The sequence below is a fragment of the Macaca mulatta genome, chromosome 6, assembly GCF_049350105.2.
Source record: "Macaca mulatta isolate MMU2019108-1 chromosome 6, T2T-MMU8v2.0, whole genome shotgun sequence".
In the NCBI taxonomy this organism is placed as follows: domain Eukaryota; kingdom Metazoa; phylum Chordata; class Mammalia; order Primates; family Cercopithecidae; genus Macaca; species Macaca mulatta.
In genome coordinates this window covers 15754828-15773518 of record NC_133411.1, presented here as the reverse complement: position 1 = coordinate 15773518, position 18691 = coordinate 15754828, and the positions used below count along the sequence as shown (strand labels likewise).

Below are 18691 nucleotides of genomic sequence, written 5' to 3'. Positions count from 1 at the left end.
ACTGAAGACACCATTCTTTCCTGCATGGAACCTACCAAGGATTCCTGGGCGTTTTAGGGCTTTCGTACAGCACAGAGAAAGAACTGAGGGCAAGTCTCAGGTTGGTCAGGGAAAGACAAATCTACTGAGAAAATGGCTGGGGCTAAAAATGAAGTCCAGGCACACTGAGGAGAAGAAACAGGCAGCATTCCAGCCTGTGGGCAGCATCCCTGAATGTCAATCACACGGGCACACGTGTGTCCTGCTATGCACTCCCTGACTGGGCCCCAATCCCTCCTTGGTCCCATGTTACGTGAGGTGCACGCCAGTAAGATGGAGCAGACCGGGGAAAACATGCCAGTTTCTCTGCTAGGAAGATGGCCTTTCATAGACTGCACCAAAAATCCTGCAATCGTGAAAGTGAACCACTTAGTCCTTAAAACTGATTTAAGGTCTCCGTAGTCTACAAACTCATACATACTAGCAGTTCCTATTGTGTAAGTCAATGAAAACAAAATGTAGTTTTACTTTTAAATAATTTCCAAACCTAGTGACAATATGGACTCCACGGTCTTGTAAGTGGATGCTCTTATTAGAAGATTTTTCCTTAAAAACGCTGCTGTTACAAAAGTCAATGAACCCAAACGAAGCCTCTGGATAAGAGCTTTGTTTCTGTATTTGAGACAGGGTCTTGCTCTGTCGCCCAGGCTGGAGTGCAATGGTGTGACCTCTGCTCATTGCAACCTTCTTCTGAGCTCAAGTGATCCTCCTGCCTCAGCCTCCCAAAAAGATGGGACTACAGGTGCCACCACACTCGGCTAATTTTTTTAAAAAATTATTTGTAGAGAACAGCTTTTGAAAAAGCACTTTCCTTCCAGTTATCCTTTAGTATCTGGTTTCTGAAAACCACTGCCAAATTGAAAAGGTGACAAATCACAAATATTGCTTGGTGGGAAGAGTCTTCTGTCCTATAAGGAAGCGAGATCCTTACCTCAGACTGCTAAGCTGCTACAGAATATGGCCAGGCACGCCACACAAATATCAGCTCCAATCACCTGGCTCTGGAACGTGCCACAGATGCGAGGCCCTCTGCCCTCCACTTCTTCCTCTCGATTTGGCCTCTCAGCCACTCGCAGCTGCCTGGCACTCTTCCTGCCTCTCCCTTATGGCATCTATGGCATCCAGGGCAACTGTGGTCACTGGGCCCTGAATGAGGAACCTATAGACTGGACACCCCTGCCCAGGTCCCTGCCCTCAAAAGGATCCAGGCTGCTGTGCTCCTGGCCCGTGTTCTGTTGATGTCACGGCTTAGTGAACTATGCCACAATCTGTTTTCATACACAGATCACTTTAACCCTCTCCCTCCCTCTCAGCTAGGGTGTAAAAACATGTAAAGTAACACACAATCACATGCATGACAAATGCCGTTAACAGGTGCATGTGGAGGAAGCTCTAGAAGGTGCGGGGAGAGCAGCTAACTACACCCATCCTCGTCTCAAAGGTGCCGGAAAGTCCTGAATCCAGGGATACTGTGTTGAGTGGGAGGGGCCCTGGAAGAGGAGGACACAGCACAAGACAGGCTGCAAGCAAAAACGTGGTCTATGTTGTGAGGATGCAGAGGTATCAGGCTGCTCCCCACATACAAGAAGAATCACTGATAGTTTAAAAGCAGGGGTATGGCCTAGTCAAATTTCTATTTCAGAAAAATTACTCTGGTAGCAGTGCCACAGGGAGGCTGGGGCAAGGAGCCAGCAGAGGCTGGAGGACAGCAAGAGACAAACTCGGTTCAAGACAAGTGGAAAACTTTAGTCTAGTGGCACATGCAGCAATGACTAGAAACTGCCACAGAACAATGTCCACTTAATGTATCTCCTCAGAAGAAAATAGCCTCTTTGTAAGTATTTTCAAGAGCAATTTGAGTGATGGCATTCTGACGAGCAGGAAAAGAAGCTAGCTGTGCCAGTTTCTATCCTGATGACCATCTCAGGACCAAGAAGCACCAGGCCCCTGGCAGAAAGGACCAAGAGCGCCAGCTGCCAGCCTGGGGCAGGACTGAGCGCAAACCCCAGGGGTCCCAGCAGTTTGCTGCGTACTCTCCTCCACTCCTTCACAGTTTCACAGGGTTTCAGAGGGAAACCTGCAGTTCAAACATTCCAGTGACAAATGGCCTGAGGACTAACTGCCCAAGATCTCAGAGCTGGTAGAGACGTTCCCCTTTAAAGGAACTGGTGGGTCTCCGAGTGCTGATGCCTTGAAATGAGGCAAACCAGGCCTCGACCTCCCCTCTTTCCCCAGTAGTCCTCCTCTTCCAAATCCTTCTTCCCATCCTATGACCACAGGCTTCCATGTGCACAGTCCCCAGCTGCCCAGAAGGGTCCCTCACTTCCCATCCATCAAGAGCTGCATCAGAATATGTTATGATCCTCTGTGAAGGTCCTCGGTGAAGCAGGGAATTTTCTTTTTTACACAGAAGTAAGGTGTGATAAGTTGACATCCCTCCTCAATTTGTAGTCACCCTGAATATGAACTTTTATTTTAAATTCTTTTTCCCTCAAAAGCTACATAGTAGTTTCCTTCATGTAACTTTATATGATTTCTACCAAGAATAACATCTATATGTGAGGTATAATTAGTACCTATTTTTCACACACCAAATAACATTATTTCTTATCAAGAGATGAGCTGATTAACAGGTGCATGCCTATGGCATTAGCTTTAATATTATTTGTACCAGGTTGGCTCTGGCACATTTAAACTCAATATTAGGTAACACTCAGTTTACTAGCATCTGAGAGAAGTCTCGTAAAATCCAGAGGCACTCATGATGGTAGCCATGTGACAGGTTCACACCCAGGAAGGAAACCCAACAGCTCTGACCAACAACGCGCAGGTCCCCTACTTATGGAAATGGACATTCTCTGTCTCTCCCAACCCTCATGGGTCTTCTCTTTACGGGCAGCCCCAGCAAAGGCAGCCATGTCCTCATACAACAAGGAAGGCCAGCACAAGCCCGGCTCTTCCCTGTCCACACAGACACTCTCAGCATTATTGGGCTACATCCTACAACTTGCCACCTTTGTCCACTTTCTCACATTATGACCAAACTCAGGTTCCTCCCAAAGAGGTAAAGACTCTTTCAGACCCAGATTATATTTTGGTCTCCAGGCGCCTTACCTCTTTCACATGGGTGTGAAAGGACACGGACATGTCCAGTAGGATCTTTCGCTGCTCAACACGCCGAACGAAATCTTGAATCCGGTCCTCCAGCTGATGAGCAGCCTGATAAATCTCTTCGGGGTCACATTCCCCAGTCTGAGCCAGCTGTTCTGCTGCTTCTAGTAATTTATCTGCATTGGTGTATGTGTTCTGCACAAGAGAACAGCCCAGAGAAACAGAAGGTAAATGAAAAGCAAACCAGCCAGGCTGGGCGCCGTAATACGTAGCAACACAGTCAATGTGTGGTATTTCTGATCGCTTACACGAATCAAACAGAAAAATATGATGGGGAGAGATGATTTCAGGAATTCTACGCAGAATTCCTTTCCCACGGTTGTTTTAGATTGTTCAACTTTGAACCCCATGGCAAAACCCTTGTATTGAAGGTAGCGATGGACTATCTGCAGGCAATTGCTGTCTGTCTGGGGGCTCAGAGCCTTCAGATTTTTGCCAAGGTGGAGCCAGGAGATGGCCCCCAGCAACAAATGCCTGCTTCGCTTTTTCTTCCAGTTTTATCACCAAGCAGAGATGTTCCAGCCTGTGTCTTTCCATATGATACAATGCTTTATGATAATTCTCGAAGTACAAGTTAAAGGTTAAATTCCAAACAAACATAAGTTGCTGTCCCTTTTCACACATTTCTACTTGTTGGTAATTCTGTGCTCATCTTCCTTCTACTTAAGGCTATATATTTTTTATTTTTCTGTTTTGTTTTCCAGCTTGCATGACAGTCTCGCTCTGTAGCCCAGGCTGGAGTACAGTGGTGTGATCACAGCTCACTGTAGCCCTGACCTCCTGGGCTCAAGCAATCCTCCCACCTTAGCCTTCCAAGTAGCTGGAACCACAGACACGCGCTACCATGCCCAGCTAAATGTTGTATTTTTAGGAGAGACGGGGATTTGCAATGTGGCTCAGACTGGTCTCGAACTCCTGGGCTCAGGTAATCCTCTTGCCTTGGCCTCCCAAAGTACTGGGATTACAGGCGTGAACCACTTTGCCTGGACACATGTTTTGAGAAAAAGGAAATTATAACTATAATGGCTCTAAAGTAGCCAGAGTTTTAAAGAGCTCAAAGTGTAAATACATGTCTAAAATACTCCAGAAATCACTTTAATTCCTCATAATCTGAGGCTATAAGTGGGTTCCCCAACAGCAAGGCATGCGAGAGCCGTGATACTGTTAAAGAAAGCTACTGCAGAGGGGTCCGCCGGTGGAGGGGAGCCCTGGGAAAGGCTGGAGAATGTGAGGGCAGGAAAGGAACAGAGCTCAGGCCTTCTAAGAAGGCCCAGAGAGTGAGCTTTTGGTTTCCCTTGAGAAACAAGGTGAATCCGTATCCTTCTCAGAGATGTAAGGTGCACAGGGAAGGCGCCTCATCGGTGAGAGTCTGAGCAGGATGTGAGGGATTCCCAGTTGGGAGACTGGTTCCGTCAGCAGAATGGAATGACGCAAGTAAGCCAATACCTGAGGGATAATGGGAGCCGGGTGTCTCCATTTGAGAAAAGGGAGTTATCAAGATAGAAAAGGAGAAAATTTGAGTGAACTTGGCATGGGGCTGGAATTGGAGTTATTTGTGCGAATACATGGTTTTTAACAGACAGATGTGAATGTGCATGTGTACACACACATAGGAGACAGATTTAAAAAGCAACTTTCACCTATGGAACAATTCCTGACTGCTTTCCAGGGCTTCTCTCATCCAGGCCCTCCCCTCCTATGGCTGGCACCTGGGCCTCTGGGCACAAGAGTGGGCACCCCTGTGACCGTGGTCAGCCGTGAGCACCAAGGGCTCTGCTGTGGAGGGTCTGCATGCGCTCTTGCCTACAAAGGTTCTCTGACCATCAGAGGCCGCACTTGCAGGTGGCTTCCTTCCAGGGAAAACGACTTGGAAATCCCTGCTTACTCCCGGCTGAGCATCCCCTTGGAGTCCCTGTGTCTGCATCTCTATCATGGGCACAACAGGGCCTCCATGCTGAATGAAGCTAACAGTGTAGCAAGCTGTACAGAGAACCCAGAGTGCCAAAGACACACATTTCTAATGAGCTGAATCCTGTTTTCCTACGATCACCACTACAGCTTCGGAATTGTGAACTTCTCATATTTGATAAGTGGATCTAAAGATGACAGAGCCTCCCAACAGCCAAGTATTACATTTCTGAAAGCCTTCCCACCTCTGTTCCAACAGGTAAAGATATTTTTTAAAATGTCCCAAAGAAACAAGTGCATGATGTGAGGCATGAAACAGCCATCATTTGTTTCCCTTTTCATCTTGTGCTTGAAGAACATGAGGCAGCACAAAAGGCGCCAGGGTTGGTGGGGCGTGCGTCAGCACTCATGCCTCTGAAACCCCCAGCCAGGTTTTCCTGGGAATGAGACCTTCCCTGGGTCCTTCTGCAACTGGAGAACAGAGATTTCCTTGTGCTAACATCAACCATACTCATCAGAAATGCTACCATTTTGGTACTTAACACTGTGCCTCACAAAAGCGGCTGGACATGGATACTACCTGATTCCCATTTCACAGGCGAGGAAACCGAGGCACAGAGCGTTGCAGTAACTTGTCCACCAAGTCAGTCGGCAGAGCTGGGATTGTTAAAACAACCGGCACCTAAGCTGCAGTTTCTCACACAAGGAGAGAAACTGAGACACTGGACTAAAGTGGGGAGGATATCAGGTCAGAGAGCGTTTGAGAGTCTGAGAGACTGGGCTTCTCCTGTCCAATCCCTACTATCCTGTTCCCGAGGCACCTCACACTGGACCCGTTTTCTGATCCGTGGTGTGGGGGTCATCCCTGCCATGGGGATTAAAGGGAATAAGGCAAGGCCAGGCCAGGGTGGGGACCTAACTGGTGTCCTCTTTTTCTTCAGAACTTAGTATGACTCAAGGAGACAAAAAGAGCCACCAGAAGGCAAATGTGCACAAGACCTTGCTCTTCCTGCAATCCTTGGCTGCAGGGCTGTTTCTCATTGAAGATGACCAGAGGCTGTACTTAGAATTCAATGGAAAATAAGGGATTTTGGGATCTTAGAAGAGATAGGAAAAAGAAGGAAAATGAGCATTTGAGGCCTAAATACTTTCATTACATTTGCTTGGTTTAAAAGACAACGAAGTCTGCATACTGAAAACCTCCAAGGTATTTTATTAACACAGAAATGTAATGACAAGAATGATGGGCCAGTACATCTACAGTGCAAATTCAAAGCCCCAGGTAACTTAAATTATCACCTAAAAGGCACACAAATTCCCAGGGATCGTCTTTTCATCCGTCAAGGGAAAACACAGTGTCCCAAGAGACAAGCTCACCGTCCCTGCAACATGTGCACGGCACAGAGTCAGCAGCACCACAAATGCTAACAGCGGACCCAAGAAGTGCTGTGGGTTTCTCCAGACACAGCAGAACACAGACAACTATCTGTGTCTCTCAGCATTTGACCAGACACACACTTCTGTGTGGTGTAGGAGTGGGAGGGTTTTAGCGAGGTGAAGTGGCCCGGGGGTGATACAACTCCAACATCCTCTGGTGCTGCTTTTCAGTGTCGTTGAGGATTGCAGGAAGAGCCAAGTCTCATTATTTTCCACTGGATTCCAAATACAGCCTCTGGCCATCTCTAGTAAGAACTGGTCCTGCAGCTGAAGACTGCAGGAAGAGCAAAGTGGCAGGCGCATTGGCCTTCTAGTGGCTCTTGTCCCGAAATGTAAACACAAGGCTAGTATTCACCAAAAGATCTGAATAATCTGAATGATCGTACTGTTCTGGAGAAAGACAGCACCAGCAGCGCCTGCTGAGCGTCAGGCATTTCTACATGCATTCTCATCACAGCGACTCGGTGAAGGTAGGTGTCAGGCATCACTTTACAGCAAGGAAAACCGAGGCTCCAAGAGATGAAGTTTTCCACTGTCTTGCAATCAGAAAGCAGTGGAATCATATTGGTAAATTTTAGAAGTATTTTTAATAAGGAAAAATAAGCAGATGAGAAGATTTAGTACCCTGTAAATATCACCGATCTAAAGCAAATGCTTGATAGCAAATAATTTACCCTGAATTCTCCACTAGTCATTTATTTTGAAAGATTAGAAACAATACATCTTATATTAGAAACCGAACTTACTGCAAAACAACAGCCTATTTTGTACATATGCATGCTCTAACGGCTGTCACGAATCAGAATTTAGAGCCTGCTACACATGTGGGGATATTCTGTATGTCCACATGTTATGGAAGCAGTTATCCTCCTTGCAAAAGATGAATGAGTTCAGTAATGACCAGGGAGTCACTGGTTTGTTTTTCTTCTAAAAATCGAGAATGAACTCAAGGTCTCCTGCTTTCCTAAATGACCCACTCTTTTATCCGGGAAGACAAGATAATTACGTGGCACATACGAAAAGCTGTTGACAGAAATGGCTTCCTGGATAATAAGTTTGCGACAGGTTACCTCTCTGGAAGGTAACTGGAATCTAGGGGGATAAGCAGAAAAGAGCGAGGGTGGTTTAGGAACTCACACGGCAGGTACTCAGGAAGGACGCCAGGCCAAAGATTTACGAATGAGAGTAAAGAAATCTTCTGTGCTCTCAACCCCAGATGCTTCCTTGAACCTGAGTTTTCTGGGCTTTACTGGCTGTTTTAATCATAACTTTTTAAATCTAAAAAAGGAATATTAACATGAAAGAGTATCTTCCTTTTCTGACAGTCATTTGCAAAAAGCTTCGCATGAAAAGTATTGTTTATTTCTTTTTTTACACTAGCCTATGAAAATGCACAATGGCTCTTCACACCACACATACACATCAATTAGCATGGATTCATTCAACAGGATAGAGCTACTCACAATCACTGTACAAAATTAAGGAATGGACCTTCAAATTAGTCACGAGGCAGTTCTTGACTCTGCAAAACTGCATGCAAAATGGATCCAAGAGCTTCCTGAGGTGACTGCAGCCGTGTCTAAAACAGACTCTGAAGCCCAGGGCCCCTGCAGCTAGGTCTTGTGTCTGCAGAAGTTACACTGTATGACTCGCTTCCACCACGTAAACATGAGGTTCAAATTCTGGGTTCCTCCTTCTCAGAACACCAGAATTGTTCCATATAATAAATCTACATTTAGGACATTTTTTAATGAATTCAACCGTAACATTTCACCACTTCCTTTGTGAATCTCTGCTGTGTTACTTCATCAAGCCACAACTCACTAGTTTAAAGAAGTTGACTATAAGAAAAATCTTTTTAATAAATTACTGGGTCTATTTTTCAGATCAGAAAGTTACCCGTAGAAAGGTTAAGCGACTCGTCCAAAGTCACACGGCCAGTGCTCAAACCCCACAAAACCCACATTCGGAACACACTGGACTCCCGGCTCCTGTTTCCTAAGCACACACACTTAAAGCAATGCAAACAGGACAAGTAAGGCTTAGCCTACTATTACAGAAACACAAAAGGAACTGTTATTTCCTGACTATAAATTAGAATTTCACGAAGTAGTCAAAAGACACTGGTATAATAAACAAGACAAAAACACCCAAGCCACATTACTGTTACAAGAACATCACATTTTAGAAAGGGTCAACTGACCAAATCATGTTTCTGCCAAGGCAATGACAATTTCACTCTGAAATCGGAGCACTGACCTCATCTGAGGTGTCAAACGCATCGCGCTAATGCTAACTTATCTCAAATGTGGTTAAAACTGTAATCCAAAATCAACCACACGGGTATTTACGGGATAAAATAATGGAAGCCGTTGTTGTACCTGTGCCACTTCTTCAAAATCTTCATGACGTTTCTGCAATGCTCTGGCCCGATGAAGAGATTTACCCACACCTGTATGTTTGCTCAGAAATGCTTCTCCGTGGTTCTCGATCCAGTCTAGCACCTACAATGAAATACAGGTACAAATGCCATAAAAACAATGTCCTGCCATGTTCAATGTTTAAGGTTGTCCAATGAAGACCCCTTCTGTTGTCAAAGCTCTGTAAGAAACAAGAAGCAAATGAGAAAAAAAAAACTGGGAAGAAGTAATTGGATACTTATTTAACACACTTGATAACTGCAAGCTGATAATTACATCAGCTTTCCCACCAGGCCTTTAATCATCTCTTACATTAAAAGTGTAAATCTTTCCATGTATAAACGTTGCATGCAAAATGATTAAATTAAATCTCAACTTATCTATGCACCACTGAGCCACCAAACTGACTGGGTTTTGTATAAGACAGCGATTAGGAAGTCACACAGGGCCAATTTAAGTTAGCAATTTTACAAGGCTTAAAGCTACACTACTAAGGCAATTCAAGTTTAACTAGAGTCATTTTTTTTCCATCTCTTCTTTAGAAGACTCAAAACACAGTAAGTAAAACCTAACGCTTACATGCCTCAGTCTTGAGCTTGGATAATTTATTCTTTAAGATGCTGCAAAAGCTAAGCATTTCATGAATTTAATTACTTGAAAGTTCTTGCTAGGTGAAATCCACCACACTAAAGAAAAAGTAAAAGCAAAGCAGTACAATCTGATGTTTTAAAGTTCGTAGTTGGAACTGAGTAGTTCATTGGGTCTCATACTTAAATCACAAAACGCTGACAATATCTAACAAACAAGAGTTGGGCCGTGAACAATACGGGTTGGAAATACACAGGTCCACTTTTATGTGGTTTTAAAAAATAAGTACGGTCGGCTTTCTGTACAGAAGGGTTCTGCATCTACAACCAAATGTGGACTGAAACTACAGTATTTGCAGAATGTGAAGCCCACACATACAGAGGGCCAAATGCAGGACTTAGGCATGCATAGATTTTGGTATCTGTGGGCGGTCATACAGACACTGAGGAACAACTGTATTTACGCTACATCAAATGCCCACTTTGTCCTCTTTGATGGATAGGAGATAACTAGCAAAAAACTAAGTCAGTGATGTCTTTAGCTAAAAACTAAAAACTTTAAAAGATTTTAAATATTGAAACATATTTGTTAATACACAGCAATGGTAGTGAAGGCTTACTCATACCTTGCATGTTGTAACTCTGGTGCTGTCTTTGTCCATTCAGTCTGCTCTAACAAAATACCTTAGACTGAGTAATTTATAAACAACAGAAATGTAGGGTTTCATAGTCTGGAGACTATGAAGTCCACGATCAAGGAGCCAGGAGACGCAGTGACTGGTGAGGGCTTGTTCCTCACTGAAGGCACCTTCTGTGTGTCCTCACATGGAGGAAGGGGCAAACGAGCTCTCTCAGGCTTCTTTCATAAGGGCACTAATGCTGTTCACAAGGGTGAGGCCCTCATGGCCTAATTCCCTCCCGGAAGCCCCAACTCTTCTGGAGTATATTTCAACATGAATTTGGCAGGACACAAACATTCAGACGATGCAGATCGAAATCACTTTGGACTAAAGAACAAATGGGCACACGCAGCAAAGACAGTGGTCTAGAGGGCAATCTGGGAAGCCAACCAGCCAAGGCTCTGCTAATAGCAAAATAAAGGGGGCTTAGCTTGTGGTTCCTTGCCCTTGATCAACTGTACTGTGGAGAGATCGGCCACGTTCATAGATATAGAGGGAAAAAAAAGCAGCAGCTGGTGAGGATCAGAGCCTGACATGTTCTTCATTGCTCCAAACCACTGACCTTCACACCTAAGGGCCTGGCAGAGGGTCCTTTCTGCTCAAGGTCTAGCAAAGTTAGTATTACAGGTAAATTGCAGACCTTAACAAACCTCTCGAAGTCCTCTGTACAGACCCTTGTAGAACTGGCAGGCACTGAGATCAGAAGTGTGGGAGGTGTGGGGTGGGGGTAGAGGCAGAGTTTGGTCTCATTTCCAGCCCCACTGTACAGAGACACAGAATTTAGCTGTGTGCTCTTGGGCAACTTCCTTATTCCTTCTCAGCTTCAGGTTCCTTACCTGTCCAGTGGTGATAATGACGGGTAGCGGTGAGCATTCGATGACCTCTATGTCAAACATCTTAATGTCAGTGTGGCAAACGGCATCCCTGCCTATAACGAAAACTCATGGCAAGCTTCCATCTCATTTCAAGCTCCTGATGGCACAGGCTGCACATATTCCATTTTAACTAACGTATTTAGCACATTATTTTAACTAGAGTATTGAGTGCATTGTTTTAACTTGTGTATTCAGCTCGTTGTTTTACCTCATGTATTGAGCGCATTAACTAGTGTATTGAGCACACTGTTTTAACTAGCACAATGGGTGCATTGTTTTAACTAGCGCATTGAGGGTGCATCACTTTAACTCGTGTATTCAGCTCATTGTTTTAACCTGTGTATTGAGCCATTAACTAGTGTATTGCACACATTGTTTTAACTAGCACAATGGGTGCATTGTTTTAACTAGGGTATTGAGTGTGCGTTACTTTAACTCGTGTATTCAGTTCATTGTTTTAACTTGTGTATTGAGCACATTAACTAGTGTATTGAGCACATTGTTTTAACTAGAGTATTGAGTGCATTGTTTTAACTCGTGTATTGAGCACATTGTTTTAATCAGCATATTGAGCTCATTGTTTTAATTGGCGCATTGTTTTAACTAGCGCATTGTTTTAACGTATTGAGTGCACATTACTTTAACTCATGTATTGAGCGCATTGTTTTAACTAGTGTACCAGGGCGCACTTTAACTCGTGGATTGAGCGCATTACTTTAACTAGTGTATTGAGTATATCATTTTAACTCATGTATTTAGTACATTTTTTTTTTCCTTGGGATTAAAAAAAGACTCCTATAAGGCATTGCTACACTCGCCACCTGATTTCGAGGCAGACAAAGAGCTGCTGAGTTGTTCGTCCCACAGTCTATTATATTTTAAAACACAGGTTCATTCCACTGCTAAAGAAACGGTCTCAAGGACAACTTCTGGACCTCTCAGCCTTGGGAATGGATACATTTAATGGAATGTGCTTCTGGGCATGAGGCCAAACCATGCAAAAGAGAAGTATCAAATATTTCTAGCTTGAAAAGAATGTAGAGGTACAGAAGTGACACCTCTGCTACAGTTCACCTGCCTGTAAGATCTACAGGAGGGCTAAGGAGACTTTTTAAAAACTATATAGTATATTCTGTATATTATTCAACTTATGTAAAGAGAAAAATTAAGTCACCAGTAAGCAGCAAACCTGATGATTACTGGAAAGTCCACAGAGACTTGAAATAAGGGCACAATTTCAAAAAATAAAAGATAAACATTATTTGGTAGAAAGGGCTAGAGGAATCAAAATACAGTATTTTAAAATTAATAGAAATTTGTTTCTGGCCAGGCACAGTGGCTCACACCTGTAATCCCAGCACTTTGGGAGGCCAAGGTGGGCAGATCACCTGAGGTCAGGAGTTTGAGATCAGCCTGGCCAACATGGCAAAACCCTGTCTCTACTAAAAATACAAAATTAGCCGGGCGTGGTGGTGCGCACCTGTAATCCCAGTTACTTGGGAGGCTGAGGCAAGAGAATCGCTTGAACCTGAGAGGCAGAGGTTGCGGTGAGCCGAGATCGTGCCATTGCACTCCAGCCTGGGCGACAAGAGCGAAACTCCGTCTCAACAACAACAACAACAAAAATATAAAAAAGAAAGAAATCTGTTTCCAAGTATTTTAGGAAGTTTTAAGTTGGAAATAAAAGCTGCTATAAACCAACCACTTAGGATTATAATGGGCATTTTTCTTTTACCAGTGATTCCTTCGGACAGAAATATAAATACCAGGTGAAATTGTATTTCCAATAAACATGAAAATAATTCAAAGGAATATGTATAAATTCCAACAATAATTTCCACTTTATTAAAATAATTGCAGACAGCTATGAAACCCAGCTAATATTCAAAACCAAACTCCCCATGAGACTGTTGATTCTAAGTATGGGTAGATTACTCAGATTACCAAGTGATCCTGAGTCAATATACCTGGTCTAAGTAACATTTTAAAGACACGCTTGTGAAATCTTTCTATTTAAAACATACAAAGATAAGCAAATTACAGGCCTTTATCTATCCAGTCCAGCCTGCTGTACCTCCGTCCCCTTCCCAGACAGTGCTGTCATCTATTTACTCTGTGGCCTCAACTCCATTGACAATAAGGTTGGCCTGGGGCTTGCTGCTTCCCTTCCAGATGAGAAAGACAAAAGCTGATCCCTTCCCATGGCTACTCTGCACAGAAGCAGAAGAGCAAAGCTGGAGACCACCACCACCTTCCTCTGTTTAGAGGGTGTGGTGTGGGCTCATTCCTCAGTACACCAGTGCCCTCTAATGGACAAAATGACAGTCCCAAGGTCATGGCTGCTCCAGGGTGGACCACCCACACTTGAAACAGCTACCATCGCTCAGCACCTAAGTCGAATGTCAGAAGGCGGAAAGCTGTTCAGAATGTTTAGCTTAACTCCCTGTTTGTAATGAAAAGGAAACCAAGGCCCTAATTGCAAGACTGAACGTGATGGTGGTATGATTATGATCATTTGACTGGCAATCATCTCACCATCTGAGCACCTGCGTGGAAGCAGCCCCTGACCTAAGGCTGTGCGTGTGTTGAGCTATCCATCCTCACAGTGAGCCAGGGGTGGGACGACCCCTATCCTCTTATAGATGAAGACACAGGCAGGGCCCTCCATGACTTTATGGGAAAGCCCGAGTGTGCACTGGAAGCCAGGATGCCTGCCTCAGGGCTCATCCTTCTGTCTACACTGCCTTTGCCTTGACATACAGGTGAGATGAGAAAGGAAAGAGCTCCTCCACTTTTGTTGCAGAATGGTTCAGGCTATTGGGTAAGTAACCTCTCAGGAAATGACGCTGTCACAATGCTCAGCAAAACTGAGTTAGGGTAAATCTGCAAACAGTTACCAATCCTTGATTAGATGCAACAGGAACTGGCCACAGGCCATGCTTCCCCTGAGTCCTGCTGCACAGTTCTGGCCATCCTGTATCACCTATCTGTAAAATTATTTTCTGTAGTAGGTCCCTACTATCTAATACTCAGTATTTGTGGACTTGTAGAGTATTTATGGATTCCCATTTCTAAGTAATTACTATTTAAAAATTTGTTTAAAAATTTATCTCTCTCTTTCTCTCTGCTATGGTTTGTTTGGCCCCACCAAGTCCCACATTGCAATATGATATCCAGTGTCAGAAGTGGGGCCTAGTGGGAGGTGTTTCAGTCATGGGGGCAGATCCCTCATCAGTGGCCTGGTGCCACCTCAAGGGAGGGAGTGAGTTCTAACTCTTAGTTCCTGCAAGAGCTCATTGTTGAAAAGAGCCCAGCACCTCTCTCCTCTTTCTCTTGCTTCTCTCTCTCCATGTGTTCTGCACATGCAGCTCCGGCTCCCCTGTGCGTTCCACGCTGAGTGGAAGCAGCCTGAGGCCTCCCCGGAAGCACATGCTGGTGCCATGCTTCTTGTACAGCCTGCAGAACCGTGAGCCAAATAAACCTGTTTTCTTTAGAAATGACCCAGCCTCAGGTATTCCTTTATAGCAACACCGACTGAGAAACACATACTAAACCCTCATCAAATAGGAGAGTACTTCAAAGCCTACCTCACAGCAACATACAATGTGAAAACCAACGTAAATGATACTTTTCCTTTAAAATGCAGAGATGTTTATTGCAAATACTTCCTAGAATAGTTTTCTGTCATCGTCATGCATCGTGTCATTGTCATCAGCTCCATTTATTGAATGACTGTTCCATACTCTGCTTGGGAGGGCAATACAGGTCCATGATCTCAACCACAGAAAGCTCTGAAATTCCAAGTATTTTTTCAAAACTTGGTTCTAAAAATTCATCTGTCAATAAAACCTAACCTGAGGGTACTTATAGTCTTTACTGAGTCCTTAATAAGTGCAAGTCCTTGAACATTCAGTTATGGAAACAGCCACACATTTGATTATGGGGGGCTGTCCAGATGCCACTAGAAGTGTTAGTATTATACACTGTGTTACTTTTCTAATCTTTGAGAAATTCTGAATTCTCAATCACAAATAAAGGCTACAAATAAAAAGAGAGCAGACTTTTATCATTATTTCTATTAAGCAAGAAACTGAGGCTCGGGTAAGTAACCTGCCCAAGGAAAGATATTCAAATGGAGGTCTTCTCAACTCCAAGCTCACTACATTCCACTTCAGTTTGTAAATACTGTCTGAAAACCTTTAAAATATTTCTAAAACTAGAGTGCCATCTCTAGAATTGCTACTTGAAAAACTACATAATACATCTGACATAAAGCAACCAAGAACATAAGCTAGTCTGTTTTTACAGGTAATTCTGGATCCAAAATGCACACAGAGAAAACGGACAATCATCTGTCAGCTGCAGCCACTGTGGGTAGATTACTCAGATTACCAAGTGATCCTGAGTCAATATACCTGGTCTAAGTAACAGTTTAAAGACACACTTGTGAAATCTTTCCATTTAAAACATACAAAGATAAGCAAATTACAGGCCTTTATCTACACAGTCCAGCCAAGAGACAATACATAATGAATTAGTGTGTTTTAAGTCAAATTAATGAGAACCCCTTCTAAGTCACAGCTTACGCAAGCAAAAATGAAAATAAGCTCCTCTGATTCTACAATCCATTTAAATAATACATAAAACAAATGAAAAGCAAAGGTAAATCTAAAATACTCTGAATTTGTTCTTTTTTATACAAAGTCAGATTTTTTCCAGTTGCAAAATATAGATTTACTCCCTGCCAGCCCACATTCTCTATAAAACCAAAATTACCAACCTGTTTCCATTTATTTTAGTTACTCACAGCTCAATCACTGTCTTTTATTTACATCGCTGGGGAAACTGATAGAGAAATGAACACATTGCATTTTGAGCTTTCTTGACTATCAAATCAATGGTATTTTAATGATATACAACAAAAGATGACTCGTTGACTAAGCAACATCATTTCAGATTGGTTAAACGTAAGTAGGTGGCCATAAAAGAAGACTTTCATGTAGATAATGTTAATTTTTATTAAAGGCTGGTGTTTGCAAGTGCTGCAAGGATAGTCAATATTATGCTATTAATGAAATGTACTAACAAAGTAAAAATCACAAAAGAACTGAGTTTAAATTACTGGAATTCACATGCTCATCCTGTGTTAGTCTAGCTCACACTTTCTTTTCTAGTGCTCTGGCGTATTTTACTCATGAAATCACTGGTCTTATTTTTCCCTTTCCCATGGAGGCCAAGCTCAGGAAGACCCCAGACCGCATCACTCACCCCCAGCTGTCTAAGTGCCATGCGGAGGGGAAAGGGAGGCCTGAGGCAGCTGAGTGGGGCTGGAGAGTGGTCACTGGAGCTCCTTTTCCCTCCTCACCTTTTCCCTTCCCATTCATTCCCTCCTAAAGGACTAAACGCCCATCTCTCTCTCTCTTCTTAAGTGGCTGTTTTGCTTCATAGTCACGGGCAATTGCAGCTTCTAGGAAAGCCCCTTCCCTGTGACTAAAACCACCACTCGAAGATTCTTTCTTCAGTATCATGTTGATTTTCCTTTTTGCTTAGCTCCACAAGGTAAGCATCCTCCTCAGACACGGAGCGGTGACACAGTAAAAACACCAAGAGGTTCTTGGCGCTTCTGCCAAGCCACTCGACTTTTCCAAGGCTTGCTTTTATTACCTGGAAAATGAGGGGGCTCCAGCTCCAAATTCTGTTGTGTGCGTGACAACTTTTAAAAGTGAAATGAAACAGACACAGAATTCAACACACATCTGTGGGCTTCGGGGACCAGGGGAAGAGTGGGAACTTTTGAGGTCTAGCATTCACCACGGACTGACAGTGAAGATGTTTTGGGTGAGGGGTGTGTGGGAGGGAGCCAGCCCTTTCCCCAGCCCTTGTCCTCTCACTGTTAAATCCGCAGCTCCTTCCCGGCTGGGGTTCCAGGGATGGCTGGATTCCGGTCCCCTCTATTCTGTGCTCACTACTGCAGAAGGTAATTAGGAGCTGGCTCCAGACCCACCAGGAAGATCAGCAGGCGGCCTCTACCTGAGCCCAGTGGTTCCCAATCCAAAACCAAGCCTGTGCCCCTACTCAGCACTCTCTAATTCTAACAGAGAACTCAGAGAAGATGGCAATCCTGTAGCCATTCGAATCAAGAGACACAATCGAAACTGCGAGTGTGGGAGTGTAAACAGAAGCAAGTGTTAAATAGCTAGGGCTATATGATTCTGACAAGTGTAATCAGAAAACTCCCTCCTGACTCAGCGAGCAGATGACAAGGGAGTTCAGGAACTCAAACTTCACTTAAAAGCTAGGTCTAGTGTAGGCGATGCTAAACCTAGAGCTCGTGAGTCAGGCTTCCTGCAGAGAGCTGGCTTTTGCAGGCTGAAGGAATAGGCTGGGACCTGAGGCAAATCTGTGAAATGCCTTCCCTGTAGACCTGGGATGTGTTGCTTTGCCTCTTAGACATATGCCAACTTCCCTCCTCCAGCTGGAATTCAGCATAAAAGACCCTCATTTTGCATTCCAATGACCAAAATCCTCATGAGAGATCTCACACTTTCAAAATTCCCATGCACTGAAATGATCACTTCCTTCCTTGGACACCCCTAGTTCCCCAATATCAAAGATTCCATCCTTCAGGCAGATCTCCCAGATATAAGACCAACCCTCCCCCATTTTGGAATAAATGAAGCAACTTTTAACACCAAAGAATCTTTAATTAGCAAAATTGGGGAATTTCTTAAATTCCTTCAACTACTCATTCAGTCATTCAACAAATACTGACATCTGCTCTCCCAGACACTTGGGAAACACCAGTGAATGAAACACTGATGGCTGTCTCTGTGGTCCTCACATTCTCACTCTCCAAGACTTACTCACTCATGACTTGCAGGGGTGTTGTATTAATCTGTTCTCATGCTGCTAATAAAGACATACCCGAGACTAGGTAATTTACAAAGGAAAGATGTTTAATGGAGTCACAGCTCAGCATGGCTAGGGAAGCCTCACAATCATGGCAGACGGCAAAGGAGAAGCAAAGGCACGTCTTACATGGCAGCAGGCAAGAGAGCTTGTGTAGGGTAACTCCCCTTTATAAAACCACCAGATTTTGCAAGATTTATTCACTATCACGAGAACAGTATGGGAAAGACCCGCCCCCATCATTCAATTACCTCCCACTGGGTCCCTCCATGAGACGTGGGAATTATGGGAGCTACAATTCAAGATGAGATTTAGGTGGGGTCACAGCCAAACCATATCAGGCGTCCACATGGGAACCTAACCAGGTTCCTGGTCTTTAGGTTCACTCCTGTTATCCACCCTCCACTGCCTACAGCATCAAGTTAAAAGGCACAGAATAGGAGGTCCTTTGGGCTTTGAACTCAATGAGGTGAAATGGGTAAAGTTCAATAGGCCAGCTGTGAGCATGGAGACAGGAAAGACACATACACGGCAGTGAGCACCCACGAAGCACCAAGATGAGCTTGGTGCTGTTCAGATGTCACACACAGTCCTGGCACCATGCACGACATTTGGTGCAGGTAGGCATGAGCTCCTTCAACAGGGGCCCAAAACCTTCGTTGTGG

General features: G+C 44.0%; 1 protein-coding gene across 5 annotated transcripts in view; it reads right to left on the bottom strand.

Moving 5' to 3' along the window:
- Window positions 1-18691, bottom strand: part of TRIO (trio Rho guanine nucleotide exchange factor) — a 366542-nt gene that overhangs the window by 167742 nt on the left and 180109 nt on the right. For all 5 annotated transcript variants that reach the window (XM_015139750.3, XM_015139749.3, XM_078004622.1 and 2 more), the window contains exons 10-11: window positions 8937-9059; window positions 3154-3345 (exon numbers count right to left, since the gene is read on the bottom strand). In XM_015139750.3, coding sequence (XP_014995236.3) covers window positions 3154-3345; window positions 8937-9059 — 315 coding nt within the window. The remainder of the gene's footprint in view (window positions 1-3153; window positions 3346-8936; window positions 9060-18691) is intronic.